General features: G+C 42.5%; 1 protein-coding gene across 7 annotated transcripts in view; it reads right to left on the bottom strand.

The window, feature by feature from the left end:
- GPATCH8 (G-patch domain containing 8) overlaps nucleotides 1-16,601 on the bottom strand; it is a 134,297-nt gene that overhangs the window by 99,286 nt on the left and 18,410 nt on the right. For 6 of the 7 annotated variants that reach the window (XM_033919391.1, XM_033919394.1, XM_033919396.1 and 3 more), the window contains exon 2: nucleotides 10,762-10,836. In XM_033919391.1, the coding sequence (XP_033775282.1) occupies nucleotides 10,762-10,836 (75 nt within the window). Of the gene's footprint in view, nucleotides 1-10,761; nucleotides 10,837-16,601 lie in introns of those variants that run through there. The other variant, XM_033919393.1, reaches the window with a different exon arrangement.

The raw sequence follows: 16,601 nt of genomic DNA, 5'->3' as shown, positions 1-16,601 counted from the left end.
CATAGCTTGCTTCAAGTTGACACAATGAGGGATAATGCTACACTGCTGCGCTCCAAGATGCACCATTATAAAAAAAATAGTGCTGGTTGCAAATGGCTACTGCTTAATGTCAAATTAGCAGGCTTTAGGAGATTACAGTTTGGAAGCCTGGGTCCATAGATCTGTACAGAAACCCAAAGTGAGGATCACCAACTTTACAAAACTTTTGAGGTCTCCTTGCTGGGCAGGCATAATTGTAATCTGCAAAAAGCAGCAACTGGCAGCCAAAAACCTCAATGGGCCTAGTGAACAGAAGCACTGTGTGGGAGGCTTGATCTCAGTCTGACAAAAGGGCAAATCAACAGGGCTGCAATGAAGAGCTGGATAGTCAGCTTTAAATTACTTTCTTAGTATTGGCAGCAAGGGAGGGGGAGGTAACTGCAGGCGACTAGCTCTAAATATATGAAAAATTCTATGAATTAAATTAAGGCAAGCATCTTTTTACTGTACAACAGTGATTTGGTGCCTCACTAAAGTATCAAAGAATTGATGCAAATTAAAACAGATAAAGCTTGTGTGACCCTGAAAGTCTATTCCTCGTATTGGGAATGTATCAACACCTCATATTATAAAATGCTTAATGAAACAAACAAAATAAAATGCTTTTTTTATGCAGCCAATACCATTCATAAAAATTACTCATTCATGGCTCTGTCTAGTGGTCATCTGTTTTAGGTGGGGAATATTTTTATGATTTCTGATGTTCAGTGACCTGCTATGCTTAGTAGTTTTGTGTGGATACCACAAAAAAGGTGTTAGGGGAGATTGATGTTCCTGTGCCATTACTTCCAGAGGCTGGAGGTGCCAGTTATGGCAATTTGCCTGTCAGCACAGTCAGAAGGTACAAGAGTAGACAATGTCACAGGGAAAAAATTTGTCCCCGTCCCTGCGAGCTCGGTCCCCGCAAACCAGCTGATCCCATCTGCACAAGTCTGGAATAGTTTTATACTGAACTTATTTTATTAAAGTATAAAAAGAAACAGTATTCTGTACAATTGCCATTTTATAAATCAAAGTTCTGGCTGCCAAACTAGAGGAAGAGATCTTCAGCTGGCAGGGCTTTATCCAAAAGCAAAAAAAAAAAGGAAAGAAATAGAAATTTTTTTCTACCTTTGATGTCCAGTTTCTGCTTTCCTCATCTTCTCGTCATTCTATTCCTTCTATCCACTGTCTGCCTTCTCTTCCATATGGCATCTGCTCTGTTTCTATGCCTCTCCCAGAAACTGTCGGCCTCTCCATTCCATTCCATCCCTCCCTCCACCCCCACCTACCCAATTGGTCTGGCACCCATCTTCTTCCCTCTGCTCCCCCCATAGTCTGGCATCTCTGTCTTCTTCCCTTTCATCTTTCCTTCCCTCCCCCAAGGTGGTTTTTAGCATCTTTCTCCTCCTTTCCTCCCCTAAGAACTGGTATCTGTCTTTCCAATCCAGCATGCGCTCTTTTTTCTTTATCCCCTCCTTCCATTCAGTATGTGCTCCCTTCATTCTCTCCTCCCCACTTCCCTTCAGCATCTGTTCCACTCTCTCTCCTCTTTACTGCAGCATCTTCTCTCCTCTCTCTCCTACCCACTAACATGCAGCGTCTGTTCCTCCCTCCCTTCCCCCTCTCTCTCCACTTTCTTCCAGCATGTTCCCCTCTCTCTCTCCTACCCACTTCCATGCATGCTTTGCCTCACTTATCACCCCTCGCGATCGCACAGTCCAGCAGCCCCCTTCCCGATCGCCATGGTCCAGGCATCTCCCTCCTTCCCCACAAACATTTGCTGGCGATTTTCATTTTTCTGTCTCCAAGCTGCCCAAGTCTTTTCTCAAGTAGTGCACAGCTGCCCTGAAACCTTTCCTCTGATGCAGCTTCCTATTTCCAGTTGTGTCAGAGGAGAAGTTTCAGGCAGCCTCATGTGACTTCTGAAAAGGCTCGTGCCACTCAGAGACAGAAAAATGAAAATCACCAGCGAAGGTGAGGGGAAGGGAAGGAGATGCTTGGAGCGCGGCAATCGGGAGGGAGGGGGCTGTTGGAATGCATGTTCGCAAGAGGTGATAAGTGAGGCAATGCACGTAAAATACTTAACTGAAGGGACAAGGCCATTCACCGTTTCACTGGAAAGTGAATGGCCTTGTCCTTGTACCTGCGGCAACCAGTTTTTTTTTCTTCCCATTTCGGCGGGTTACCCGCAGCTAGCCATGGGTAACAGTCACCGTGTCATTCTCTAAACAAGAGGACAGGTTCCAGCTACAACTCCATGGAGTTGTCATCTTATTCATAGCTTACACAGACATCTTCAAAAGAGAAGACAGTAAGCAAAGACTGTACAAAAAAAAAATACATTTCCTTCTAACCAGTCCATTTCTAAAAACAAGAAATGTCTCAAAATAAATAGATGTTTATACCAGTGTTCAGGGTGAACTCTACTGGATATACCACAGCAAAGATTTCCATGGCTACCAGCTGCTGCAGATTTTTTTTTTCTTTCCAAGTATTTCATAAATTATCAACATCTGTAAACACCATAGTGATCTGTGGGATCTCTAATCTACGAAGCTGTGTGCTTCCAGCCACCTCTGATTTTCATGCTGTAGTGTAGCACAATATTCAGCACATCTCCAACAGATAATGCTGCAGAGATGGATCAGAATTTTAGCAGATGGCAAGGGCAACATTGAAAACATGCATTCTTAAATTTAGACAGCTTCCCTTGGGAGCTCAGATCTCGCTACACTATCACATTATTCTCTGGTCTACTGCAACCAACTTCAGATCATCCACTTATTGGATTTTGATATAATATGGAGAAATTATGTCTTACCTGATCATTTTCTTTTCCTTAGGTCACAGCAGGTGAATCCAGAGACATGTGGTTTATGATCATCCACCAAATGGTGGAGATAGAGAACCAAACTGAGTTCTGTCATATAGGATGGTAAGCTCCCTGGTTAGTCAGTATTTCTCATAACAAAACCAGAAGATCATGGAACACCCTGAGGCAGAAGCCACTCCTCACATCACTGAGTGACAAATCCAACAAGCCATTTCAAAATAGACATAAGGTCCCAGACCTATGGAAGAAAAGAGAAACTGAGCACTAAGATGAGACCATGGATTCATCTGCTATGTCTAAAGGAAAGACAGTTTCTTTTTCCTTGTCATCAACAGCAGATGAATCCATAGAACATGTAGAATAATAGCTAAGTCAATCCTCAGAAGGATGGGATAATTAATGAAATATAGAGAAGGCAATGACCCAAAGCTGACACAAAGCCAGCTGGCACCGAGAGCATGAAAACCTGAAAACCAAGAAACAGCCTAACCAATGGAAAAGATTCAAAGAAGAGCGACCAAGATGATAAACGGGATGGAACTCCTCTCGTATGAGGAAAGACTAAAAAGGTTAGGGCTCTTCAGCTCGGAAAAGAGACGGCTGAGGGAAGATATCATTGAAGTCTACAAAATCCTGAGTGCGATAGAACGGGTGCAAGTGGATCGATTTTTCACTCCATCAAAAATTACAAAAACTAAGTAAGGGACACTCGAAGTTACAGGGGAAGTTAAAAAAAAAAAAAAAATAGGAGGAAATAGTTTTTCACTCAGAGAATAGTTAAGCTCTGGAACGCATTGCCAGAGGTTATGGTAAGAGCGGATAGCATAGCTGGTTTTAAGAAAGGTTTGAACAACTTCCTAGAGGAAAAGTCCATAGTCTGTTACTGAGAAAGACATGGAGGAAGCCACTGCTTGCCCTGGATCGGTAGCATGCAATGTTGATACGCTTTGGGGTTTAGCCAGATACTAGTAACCTGGATTGGCCACCGTGAGAACGGGCTACTGGGCTTGTTGGACCATTGGTCTGACCCAGTAAGGCTATTCTTATGTTCTTTTTCCTGCTGTGCAGAATGGTGAAGTTGTGTCCCACAACCATGCTATACGAGCAGGAGACGAAGCGCTTTACATTCAAACAAGGAGCTACGTTGCACTAACTCCTTCTGAGACAAAGTTGTGCCGGCATAGGAGAAGCATTGATCATCAGCCAGACAGAGCACCATTGAAACTCACAGAGAGCGGGGTAGAGCTCCCCGGGCAAAGGAGGCATGCTCTATAGGCAGAGACAGAGCCTCATACCCAACCAGGACAAGGACACCCAGAGAAGCAGCTGTACTCTTCATGTGGAAAAGGAGCTAATCTCCCATCCTGAGATGGAACTGCGCTTTACAACAGAGCTGGAGCTGTGTCCTGCAGTCACGGTATTCCAAGATGGAGCCATGCTCCCGGAGCTCCACCAGCAAGGATGAAGCCATGTGCTACATTCCCATATGGAGCCTTGCCTCACTGCACTACATACAGAGAAGCAGCAGCGCCCTACATTCATCCAGAAAAGAAGCCTTGCTAAACCTCTGGAAAGGGAGCAAGGAGTGAAATTCAAATATATTGCTCTCTCACCCCAGAGGAGCCACCACCATCTGAGATGGCTCCACCTCCAGAAATGGAGATGCATGCTACTGCCATAAAAGGCATCAAACACCAAATAAAGGGTGTATATATGAGAGAGAGAGAGAGGAAAAAAAACTGAACATCCTGAGAACCACCCCATCCTCCGAGAAGGAGACATCTGGGCAGGCCTGACATAATGGTGAGGGTTGAGGAACAATGCCCTCATTCAGCAACTGGCTTGGCAATGAGATCTATGCAGATGCCCTGTCTTTACTACCCAGATGATAAATCGCTCATTTTGACAGTAAAAGTCACATATGGGCCTGTCATGAGCTGTAAATGAGCCCTGTAGCAGTATCTCTGGTACCAAGAGAAGTGACACAAGACAGAACCAAAGTTACAACTGAAACATTTTGGCTCATGAAGTAAACAAGCCTACGCAAGGGACCTATATGAGGAACTGAATTGACACAGCCAAAAGAGATCCTTCAAATCTAGGCTAAAAGCCCACTTTTGAGGCTGCTTTTAAACTCCTAACTCTTATTTATTTCAAGTACCAAGTCTGCTTTATCATTCTTCTATGATAAATTCCCTAACCCCTAATGGATAGCACTGTGTACGTCTGGCAGCACTACAGAAATGATAAGTATTAGTAGTCCTTCAGCAGACTGATATTCTTGCTGCCCCAAACCATGTTTCCAAAAACCATACACACTTAAGGATGATTCAGAGAAGGGATGCAGCCAACATTGCCCCATACCCAGAAATGGAGCCCATGGGCAACCCCAGAATGGAAAATCAAGTAATTACCCCAGGTACCTCTCACCTCAGAGAAAAACAGGATCTAGTTGGACCCCCAGAATGCACCCCGGCAATGGCCAGGTAGGAATCCCAGGTCAGCATTGGAAATGGACAATAAATCCATCCATAGTAAAGAGCCAGCATCTGGACAGCAAAAGATGGCTGTCAGGCTCTAGAGAACCTGGAGCCCAACCTGAACTCTGAAGCAGGCATGTTGAAGACCTGAGTGTAGTTTCTCCATAGCCCCTGCCGAAGCACAACCCTGTAACCTGAGAACCACGAGGCCAGTTGCCCAAACAAGGAAGAGAGACCCATTGGGAGAGGTAGGATCACTAGACAGGGATAAAAAAGGGGCTGCAAACCAGAACATAACCTCTAGAAGGCCATGCTAGACAGGTCACCACAGTACTGGGAAGGCCCCAGATGAGATCAAGCGGAAGGAGAATACCTGTGTACCTGCTGCTATGGAGAGACAGAATAAAACAATTCCAAGCTGAGTGAACTGCTGATGGCTGAAAGTTGCTCAGAACAGAATCCTCCATGCAAACACCTGCAGGAAGCTGGGAATTGTGCCAAAAAAATCTGAGAGCCGAAGCAGCCAGCAAGGAAGCTCAACTGCTAAGATACACTGCCATTTCTTCCTTACTTCCAGGGTTTATTTTATTTGTTTATAGTGCACACTTTGCAAGAGAAAACCCTAGGAAGGTGAGGTGAGGCAGCTCCAGAACAGCAAGCAGAGGCTAAGTGCTCCTGCTGGCAACACTGCAGGGAAGCCTCCGGCCACTAAAGCCCAAACTGGACCATAGAGCAGGGGAAGAAAGTGGCAATTCTGGATTATAGTGGAAATAAAGCCTTCATTAAATAATATATCAGCAGAGGGGTATTGTTGAATAGATAAATTGCTTTTCTTTAATTACCTGTTTAGTGTGGATGAAGAAAATGGCCACCACAGAACTGAGAGCATGCCAAAAAGAAGCCACGTGGAATACTAGGTCCAGCCCAGAACTTCCCTGATGGACATCAACCAGTGTGCATCACGGTAAGCCAACCTAATTGCACCACCTGGTAAGACCATTGACTCCATGCCCAATTTAAAAAAAAGCTTCACTCCGAGATCTAGAGATCATAAGGAGAGAGCCTGGAACCAGATCCAAAGAAATAAGGCTAGAGACTCAAGGCTGCAGCCTGGAAAGCTGCCAACTCACTCCTGCCCCATTGCATCACCCTCTGCCCCCATTCAGAGGGCAAGAAAAACCAAAGGAAGTATCCCTATCAGTACCATGTAGAGGGCAGGAAACATACCAGTACTTGCACTGAGAGATCCCCAGAACAGTCCAGGCTTGCCTGAATCCTGCCCTCGTGAAAAAAAATTCCCCACTCCATCAGAGCACCGCAGCAGAAAACTGCACATCTTTACATGAGTTATTTTCTTCTTTTTTTTTTTTTTTTTTTTTGCTGTGAGGAGGACAAAGCGACAGGAGATTAGGAAGATTGGAGGGGGAAGTTCAGGGACCTGGACCACCAGGTGTACTCCAATGATAGGCTTCCACTGAGCTGCAATACCTCCACGCACAACTGAACCGGGAAACCCAAAACAGGAGCAGTACAAAAGATGAAATTAGAAGCTCCATGAGAAACCATTCATCTCCCTGCTGGAGAAAGAGAATACAGGATAACCAGGGAGCTTACCATCCCTACATGACTGAGCTCCGTTTGGTTCTCTATCGTTGCATGTTGGTGAATGGACATAACACACACATCTGTGGATTCATCTACTGTTGATGACAAGGAAGTCTGTCTTTCAGAGCATTTTCTAAACCATCCATTCTTTTTTCACACCCAAGTAATGGGTTAAATTCCCCTTAAAAGGTATGTTTCTTACATGGTATTCTTTTTTACTTTTAACTATTTTGGTAAAATCCATTCCATCTGTAATAAGTGAACTAACAGATCATGCTTCGTTAAGGGTCCAGTGGTTATCCTCTGTTCCTTTGTTCTTCCAGATCAGGGCTGGGATTTGTTGCCCCGAGACTTCCAGAAGGTTCTTCCCTTATTTTACGCCTCAAAGTCATTGTAGCAATAGTCCTCAGTTTGGGCCAGGCATCAGGTATAGAGTCCAGCAATCACAAACTCCAGGTCCTACTATTATAGGATGACTCTGATTTCCTGAATTCTGTATATTGCCTCTACCACACCCCAGCCCTGAACAGGGTAGGATTCTAGCCCAAGAATCAAACCAGCTCATCCACATAGCAATATGCAGTCACCAGGCTTTTCTCCTTAGTTTTTTCTTAAGTCCAACAGGAGTATTACTATAATTTCCTGGCTGCATACTCTCATTTGTGCCCTTATCAAAATTAATGTAGTTTGCGTTTCCTGCCACTTAAAATTCAAAACAGAAGACAAAGCAATATCAATACCTAGACAGGGCAACTGAAAAACATCAGAACTCAAGAACAAAACAAAACAAGTGTTGCCACACTCTTTCATGTTCCTGAGCTGCTCTGGAAAGAGAAGGATAACATATCACAGTTAATAACTGTTTAGGAAAAAAAAAACCCCCAAAACTGTTTATGAACCTTTTTAGATTGGGTTAATATATGTAGCACTAGGGTGTTCATACAGAATTTTTTCTTGGACGCCCACCAAGTTAGCAATTGAAACAGTGGCACAATGATATTGCTTTTACTATGTTAGTTCATTGACAGATTTCAGCCACCCTGTGAGATAGTGACACCATTTTGTCCTCCATTATTTTGATTTTACAAGACTATTCTTTTCTGCCATGTAGTTTCCTCCTGCTCCTTTGAATTTCAATTCAAATTGTAGGGGGAGGGAGGTCACCTATTGTATATTACAGGGATGTCCAACAAGTGAACCACCTGAGATTTTGCTCACAAAGATTTTTGACCTAGTTAGCTCGTTTGAAGCACTACAGGACTATCTGGAGGATAACAAGCCAAAATTCCAAGTACATTCACACATTTTGATGAGTATAAAATCCTGTCATAACAGGCTAAAATATTAATGCAGCAGCCTGCACCCACAGGGTTTCTGGTCATGTGGCACACTGTTGAATAAAATCTGGATGTTTCTAGTATACAGAAGAACCTTCCACCTCTTCCCTTCTAGCCCGAGCACTGCAGCACCAATCTTGGAGATAAAAATCAAGCTTCACGCTAGTGTAACCACCAGCTGTCACCAGTTTGTAATGTGGAAACACCCCCTCTTTCTAGCTTTCCTCCTCATCAACCAGGGGCTGTGATGCTACAGAAGCAGTGTTTTAATCGTTCTTGGCCCAGAAATTAAGTTGGTTTTCTGCACAGCAATTCTGCAACTCAGAGCTAACTGTGTTGGCTGTCCTTTGCATTATTAATGGACATATGATTTATGTCTTATTTATGAATCCCATTTGGCATGGCAACATGTTATCACCACCCTGCATTCTTCTACTTTGCTTTTCTTTAAAACATTTTAAAATCTTTTATTCACTTTCAGAAAATTAGCAATGTAAAAAGTGGTTACAAGAGGATGACGCTAAGATGAGAACATTTCAATATAGCTCTCAGATTAGAGCTCATACCTTACATGATTTGGGTGAAAAAAGTTAGGCAACACCAATTTAAAATGAAATGTTCACACCAATTGAATAGGTCAAACTGTTCCATGTTAAATCTGGAGGGACAGGTATGACAACCACTTCTCTAAAAATCTATCTGGGGTGAATTCCCTCTCTGCAGCATCATCCCATGCATAACCACTTACTGCCATGCCCAAGTCTAGCACCATGCTGACACAATAGGACAGACAGGACTATATGCAGTATTCACTGGACCAGAAGAAAAATAAGAGGAGAGGAGGGAAATAAAGAAATCCTAAATAATAAAATAAAATAAAGACAGACCGTGCAATACAAACCAGATCAGTGCTGCTTAGCTAATATGGGCCAACTGCTGTGAAAGAAAAATGCCGAACAGCCCAAGTTGTTTAAATTTCTGGAAATATCTGAACACACACAAAACACACGACACCAACCTATATAGGAATGGATATGTATAATGATCCTTTGCTAACATTATGAAGAGGAAAGGGGTCTCCGATGACATGAAATGGAAACTTTGGCTTAGACAAAAAAACAAACAAACAAACAACAATAAAAACCATTGCTGTTGTATTTCAAGGAAACTTCAAGCCAAAAAAACAAACAAAAATCCCCCAGCATGAGAAGTCTGAACCCCTTGAATTACTATTGTTGCCTAGAGACAATAGCAAATATGTACTTGGATCACATTGAAGCGTGATTTGGAATTTGTATAAAAGGAGCCATGGAGGCAGGAAGAGAGATGCTTACACATTTGTGGATATAAAGAGATGGGCCACATATTTTCTCCCTATTAACTGAAAACTTCAGCAATTTGCAAAAAATAAAAAGCATTCTAGAACTGCTGTGTAAGAGCATTATATTTTGTGCTGTGAATATACATATGACAGAATGCCTGTCTCCATTTTCTAGAGAAGGAAAGGAAGAAGCTTAGAGTCAATTTTTTTCACATAGCCTGGAAAGCTACTTTAGCCAAAACACAGACCGTGTTGGGGTCCAGTATATAAAAAAGGATTTTTATGCTTGCTTCATTTTATGTATATGTTATATGTGTACTATTGATTTACGATGTTCCAATAAATTGACTGTCTTCCCCTCTTCCCCTTTTTTGGCTGGAAAATGGGGGAAGAGGCATATTTTCCTCTAGGACAGTCTTTGCCCTAGATCAGGGGTAGGCAATTCCGGTCCTCAAGAGCCGGAGCCAGGTCAGGCTTTCAGGATCTCCACCATGAATACGTATGAGATGGATTTGCATGCACTGCCTCCCTGAGATGCAAATCTATCTCATGCAAATTTATTGTGGATATCCTGAAAATCTGACCTGGCTCCGGCTCTCAAGGACCAGAATTGCCTACCCCTGCCCTAGACATGATAGGAAAAAGTTTGCTAATGAAGGCAATAAAGAGAAAAAAATGGTAAATTATTCTGAAGTTGTTCTGCCTTCTATCACAGTGTTTCTGAATACACATAGAAAATGTAGTCCATTACCCCTCACTTTTCAGAACAGCTACATTTATTATAAGCACTTTTTGACAAGACAATGAAGGCCAAAAGAAATCTACACAGCACAAAATATGCAAAGGATCAAAATACATTTTTCATTCCTGTGTGTTTCTACAGTACATAAATTTTATTTTCTAAAAATATCATAGTCAGCAAATGTACCAGCAGATGATAAAAAAAAAGCCAAGGTTTATAACAGGATTTATTATATATTATTTAAAAGTAGTTTCTTAAACAGCCAATTGATTAAAAAAAAAGCAGAAAAAAATTAAGCCTTTCTCCCCCACCTTTTATTCTGACAGATAACTATACCCAGGAAACATGCTGAAAACTGACTCCACAAATGCATCTTTCACTAGCCTCTCATTCACATCAAATGCCTTGCCTCTACTTCTTACCGATTCAATTGGCTTGTCTAGAGACGCCTGTTCAATCTCCAACTGCCCATCTTCATACTGATCAAAGTGGTTACCCTATAAAGAAAGAAGAAATTTTGTCAAGGAGTACTTACACTAAAAGGCCCTTAGCTTACATTTCTGAACTCCATAACCAAAATTAATCTCTAAGCTGTGGCTTAAACCAACAGGACAGCTTTCTAATCCTCTGCTATTAATACCAATGTTCTTTTTTATGTATTAATTCCCCATCCCCAAGCCTGGGTAATGGCCTAATTGTAACATAGCTTGCCACCATACAGACAACTAGAGCAAGATTCAAAGCTCAGGATTTAAGAACGTGACATGTGAAGAAAATGAGGATGAGTATTTGCCCCATTTACTAGCTAAAACTGGATGAGCCACAAATAATGCTGCATTCCCTCTGAACCAGAGGCTCTCAAATGCCAAACAGATTTGCTTCAACTAAATCTGTTTTGGGAAGTCACTATGGTCAACCAGAAAACCAGACCCACTGGGGAATCTCAGAAAGCAGACCAAAGAAGATTTGATTTAGGCCACAGGGAACCCTTCAAATTGAAGATGAAGGAAGACAAAGGCCAGGATTCTCAAAAAAACCGCGTTAAAAAGCGACGGTCTGCTAACGCAGCCGTTTGGATAGCAAACTGAAAAAAGCGAGACATTCTCAAAAAAAATCGCATATGCAGATGAGGTCAGCAGACAGCAGTGAAGATTAGCTAAATTTGATTGGCCTTCCCCCTCAGGGAGGGGCCTAAGGCTCCAATTGGCCCTTTGCTGGTGATAGCGATGGGCATTCCCCTTCCCGGTGCATCTTGGGATGCATCCAGGGAGGGAACTGAGGCTCTGATTGGCCCAAGTTGTTTAAGGCTTCTCCCATGGGAGGGGCCTTATACAACCTGGGCCAATCAGAGCCTCAGGCCCCTCCCCGGATAAACCATGTAGGGCCCTAAGGCTCTGACTGGTCTGGATGCCTATGGGGCGCCGGACTAATCAGAGCCTTAGGCTCCTTCACAGTGCATCCGGGGAGGGGCCTGAGGCTCTGATTGGTCCAGGTTGTATAAGGCCATTCTCATTATGCACCTTGGAGGGGAAGGCCCATTTTTGACACCGCAGACCAGCTGGGAGGAGGGAATCTACCTCCCTCCATGCATCTATATGGAGATGCGAGGGAGGGGTGCTGTGATAGAGTGGGAGAGAATGGGCATCTCTCCCACTGCATTACAACACAGGCTTTCTAGAAGTCTCCGACAATGACTAGCACCCCTGGACCAGTCACCTATTTTTGTTGCCAAAAGCCAACACCGCTTTTAGAAAATGGCTAGGCATTTTTTAAGAATCCACCGGAGGGCTCATTTCAATGAAGAGCCCATTTGCATGTCATTGTTGGAGACTGCTAGAAAGCCCACTATTGACAGAGATAGTGTACACCGTGCTGTTGACAAACAGAAGTGCGGTTAAAACTTTTAATAAACAAACATCCGTCACTAAAATGCATACAGGCTAAACCATCAGTAAACAGTTTAGTGACGGCATTAAAGTTTTGAGAATCTGGGCCAAAGTTCTTCTGAGTCTGGATTAACAATAAAGCAAGGTGGAGTTGCTTGACTAAGATCAAACAAACAAACACACACATACACGCATCAATGAAATGATTTATGTTTTATCAGTGGTGTGGCTGCTAGTTTACAAATCATGGGCATGCAGTTAGCACAATGTAGAGATACATGACACTTTAAATCCCCATTGCTCATGCAGCTATCACCTCTCACAGAGGCAAAATATAGGTGAATATTTCACTTACTCTCATCTTTGAGAAAGAACAAACTGAAATGGAAAGAATTTCTTTTAAAGGAAAGGCAATTTAGTAATAGATGGTATGATAAAAATGTATCTAATTATGAAACATGCAGACCAGGTGGAATACTTTACCCCTGTGTGTAAACTATTTTAAAAACACTTAGGTCCCCTTTTATCAAGCCACTAAACGAGCATTTTAGCATGGGCTGGCAAGGTAAATCAAGAATTGAAAGCATCAGAGCATCTTCCTCATCGGCCCACGTTAAAACACTAACGTAGCTTGATAAAAAAAGGGCCCTTAAAGAGTAATTTTAAAATAAATATCCATCAGAAGATACTTACTTCAGTGATTAGTTTGGTTATTACAAAAAAACCCATAGTAAAATATACCAACAAATTCCAACAGCATGTGAAAAAATTAGGACACCCCATGAAATATTCAGTTCTTTCTTAAGAAATGTTCACATATCGATGTCAAATCTTTTTTTTTTTTTTTAATTTATCTCTGTAATAGAAAGTGATATAATTGCAGGTAAACAAACATTTTCCTTGATTTATTCATGAAACAAAAGATATCCACAAAAATGTGTATTCTAACTGAGGAATAAATTAGGACACCCTAAAAGCTAGTGTTACCCCCTTTGGCTGAAATAACTGTCGTGAGACGCTTCTTGTAGTCTCTGACATCGGTCTGAGGAAAGTTTGGCCCACTCCTCAATGCAGAATTTTCAGTTGCGAGATGTTTTGAGGGATTTCTTGCACGTACAGCCCGTTTCAAATCACCCCACAGCAGGGGTCTCAAAGTCCCTCCTTGAGGGCCGCAATCCAGTTGGGTTTTCAGGATTTCCCCAATGAATATGCATGAGATCTATATGCATGCACTGCTTTCAATGCACATTCATTGGGGAAATCCTGAAAACCCGACTGGATTGCGGCCCTCAAGGAGGGACTTTGAGATCCCTGCCCCACAGCATCTCAATGGGATTAAGATCAGGGCTTTGACTCAGCCACTCCAGGATTCTCCAGTTCTTAGTTTTCAGCCAGTCCTTGGTAGATTTACTGGTATGTTTTGGGTCATTGTCGTGTTGCAGGGTCCAGTTCCGTTTCAGCTTTAATTTTCTTACAGATGGTTTCACAAGTTCCATCCATCAATCTTTCAAAAGAAACAATTTTCAGCTTTCCCCTTCCTTTTGTTCTTTCCTTAATTGTTTTTCTATTCTATATCAATTGTATTTCCTCCCTACTTACCTATTGTTTCATGTCAGTCTAGTCCAATTTGTCTTACATTAGTTACGCCATTTGTTTTAAAGTTGTTTTATCTTTTTAAATAATATTTGCATTGTTATTAGCGTTTTAATTTTATCCCCCTTTATATTCTATCTGTAACTCGCTTAGAAGTTTTGATAAGCGAAAGAATCATATTTTAATAAAACTTTAAACTTGATGTTCCTCAAGCACCCTCTGATACAAGGTAGGATTCAGGGTGGATTCTATGATGGTGAGCTGGCTAGGTTCTGCTGCAACAAAGCATCCCCAAACCATGACACTTCCACCTCCATGCTTCACAGTTGGTATGAGGTTCTTTTCCTGGAATGCTGTATTTGGTGTACAACAAACATGTCCTTTTTTGATGTACAAATAATTCAATTTTAGACTCATCTGTCCATAGAACACTATTCCAGAAGTCCTGGTGTTTGATTGTTTACCTGCAATCACTTTCCTTTCCAGAGATAATAAAAAAAAGGATTGACATCGATATGTGAACATTTCTTAAGAAAGAACTGAATATTGCATGGGGTGTCCAAATTGTTCACATGACTGTATGCATACATACATATACATAGAAGGCGAACCACTGAGTTGATCTGAAACGAAGTTGTGTGGAAGGGGTGACATGAATTGTGGATGCCCTGTGACCTATGAGTTGAATCATTTGTCTTGCTGAGATAATTTGTAGAGTGGAGAAATGACGGCAAAGATGAAGTAAGGTGTCTTGTCTTTGTTGAGGTAGAAAAGCTCGAAGATGACTGGTGTCGAGTAGGGTTCCTATGAATTGCAGCACTTGAGTGGGTTGATGTTGCGACTTGAGAAAGTGGACTTCGAACCCTATAACAGAGTTTCTCAACATATGGCACACGTACCCTTAGGGGTTCCTCCTTAATAGCCGCTGAGGATCCGATGCCCTCCTTCCTGCATTCCCCCCTCCGCCGAAGCTGACCCAGGCGGCTTCCCTCCGATGTCAGAGCTGACGTCAGAGGGAACCTTCCAGGTCAGTGGGGGATCCCAGTTATCTCCTTCAGGGCTGTCCAACTGGGCTGCTCCTTCTGGCCTTCAGCCGCACAGGAATGGGCAGCAGTTCTTACATGCTGCATGTGGCTGATCCTGAAGCCTTTTCTCCAACATCAGAGAAAAGGCTTGTGGGTCAGCCACGTGCAAAAGACACTGCCCACGTCCCTGTGCGGCTGATGGCCAGAAGGAATAGCCCAGCTAGATGGCCCTGAAGGGAGCAAGTGCCGCCCTAGAGAGAGCAAGAAAGGGAGAGAGAGACAAGGGGAAAATGGGGAGGAGGGGGAGGAGCGCATTGCGACATAGGAAGGGCATGAATTTGGGACAAAGGCTGGAAGGCAGGGAGAGAATGAGGTTCGGAGAGGAAGCATGCAGGAGGCAGGCAGAAAAAAAATAAATAAATATTGGATGCACAGTCAGATGGATATGCAACCAGAGACTCATGAAATCAGACAACAAAGGTAGGAAAAATGATTTTATTTTCAATTTAGTGATCAAAATGTGTCAGTTTGAGAATTTATATCTGCTGTCTATGTTTTGCACTATATTTGTATATTTTTCTATAGTTGTTACTGAGGTGACACTGCATATTTTAACATTATCTGCCTTGACCTCTTTGGGAAAAAAAAAAAGAATATAAATGACAACATTTTCTCTGCGTACAGTGTGCTTTTGGGGGGTTATTTTGTGGTTACCATTGTGTATTAATAAGATTGTATTGTGTGTATATGAGAAATGAATGGAAGAAATTGCTTTACAATTAGTACTATTATTATGGGGGTGGGGTCAGGGCTTGGGCAGGGGTACTCAGTTGGTATTTGTTAGACTTAGGGGGTACGTAGCTTGAAATTGAGAAACTCTGCCTTAGAAGCTGGAGAAAAGTTATTGTCATCTGTGTTGTCGAGTGCACTGCTTGAGGAGATGGAGTTTTATTAGCCAATCGTCCAGATATGAAAACACTTGAAACTCATGGGTAAGTATGGTTGCTGCCACCACCACCACTAAGCACTTGGTGAATACTCTTGGAGAAGAAGCTAGGCCGAATGGCAGAACTTTGTACTGGAAGTGTCGATGAGTTATCCAAAAACGCAGAAAGTTTCTGTGATAGGGATGTATGGATATATGTGTGTAGGCCTCTTTGAGGTCTACAGAGCACAGCCAATTTTTTTGTTCTAAAAGTGGGTATAGGGTCCCTAGAAATAGCAAGAATAACTTTTCTTTCACTAGATATTTGTTTAAGGCTCAGAGGTTGAGAATTGGATGAAGACCTCCCATCTTCTTTGGAATTAGGAAATACTTGGAGTAAAACCCCTGAATTTTCTGAGAAGGGAGAACTACTTCTATAGCATTTAGCTGAAGCAGAGCTTCGATTTCCTGAAGAAGGGATGTCTATTGAGATGTGAACAAGGACTCTCCTGGACAGTGGTCTGGAGGAATGATGATAAAATAGAGAACTTCCTTGGTGACCATGAGGACCCAGGTGTCCGTGGTGATGAGAGTCCAGTGCCAAATATACAACAGAAGTCGACCTCCAACGGGCTGGGGAAGAGGCTCAGAAGGAGGAATTTTGGCTATATTCTCTAAAAGCACGTCAAAAAGACTGGACTGGTTTCTGAGGAGCCGAAGACTGAGTTTTCTGAAGCCTCTGTTGTTTCTGCCTCTTCTGTGGTGGAGGCTTAGAAGAGGATGCAGTTGGATAACGCCTCTTAAAGGAAAAATTAGATAATCTTTGAAAAGGC

This window comes from Geotrypetes seraphini, chromosome 13 (genome assembly GCF_902459505.1).
Source record: "Geotrypetes seraphini chromosome 13, aGeoSer1.1, whole genome shotgun sequence".
Lineage (NCBI taxonomy): Eukaryota > Metazoa > Chordata > Amphibia > Gymnophiona > Dermophiidae > Geotrypetes > Geotrypetes seraphini.
Note: the sequence above shows the minus strand (reverse complement) of the source record. Positions and strands in the feature narration are given on the sequence as shown.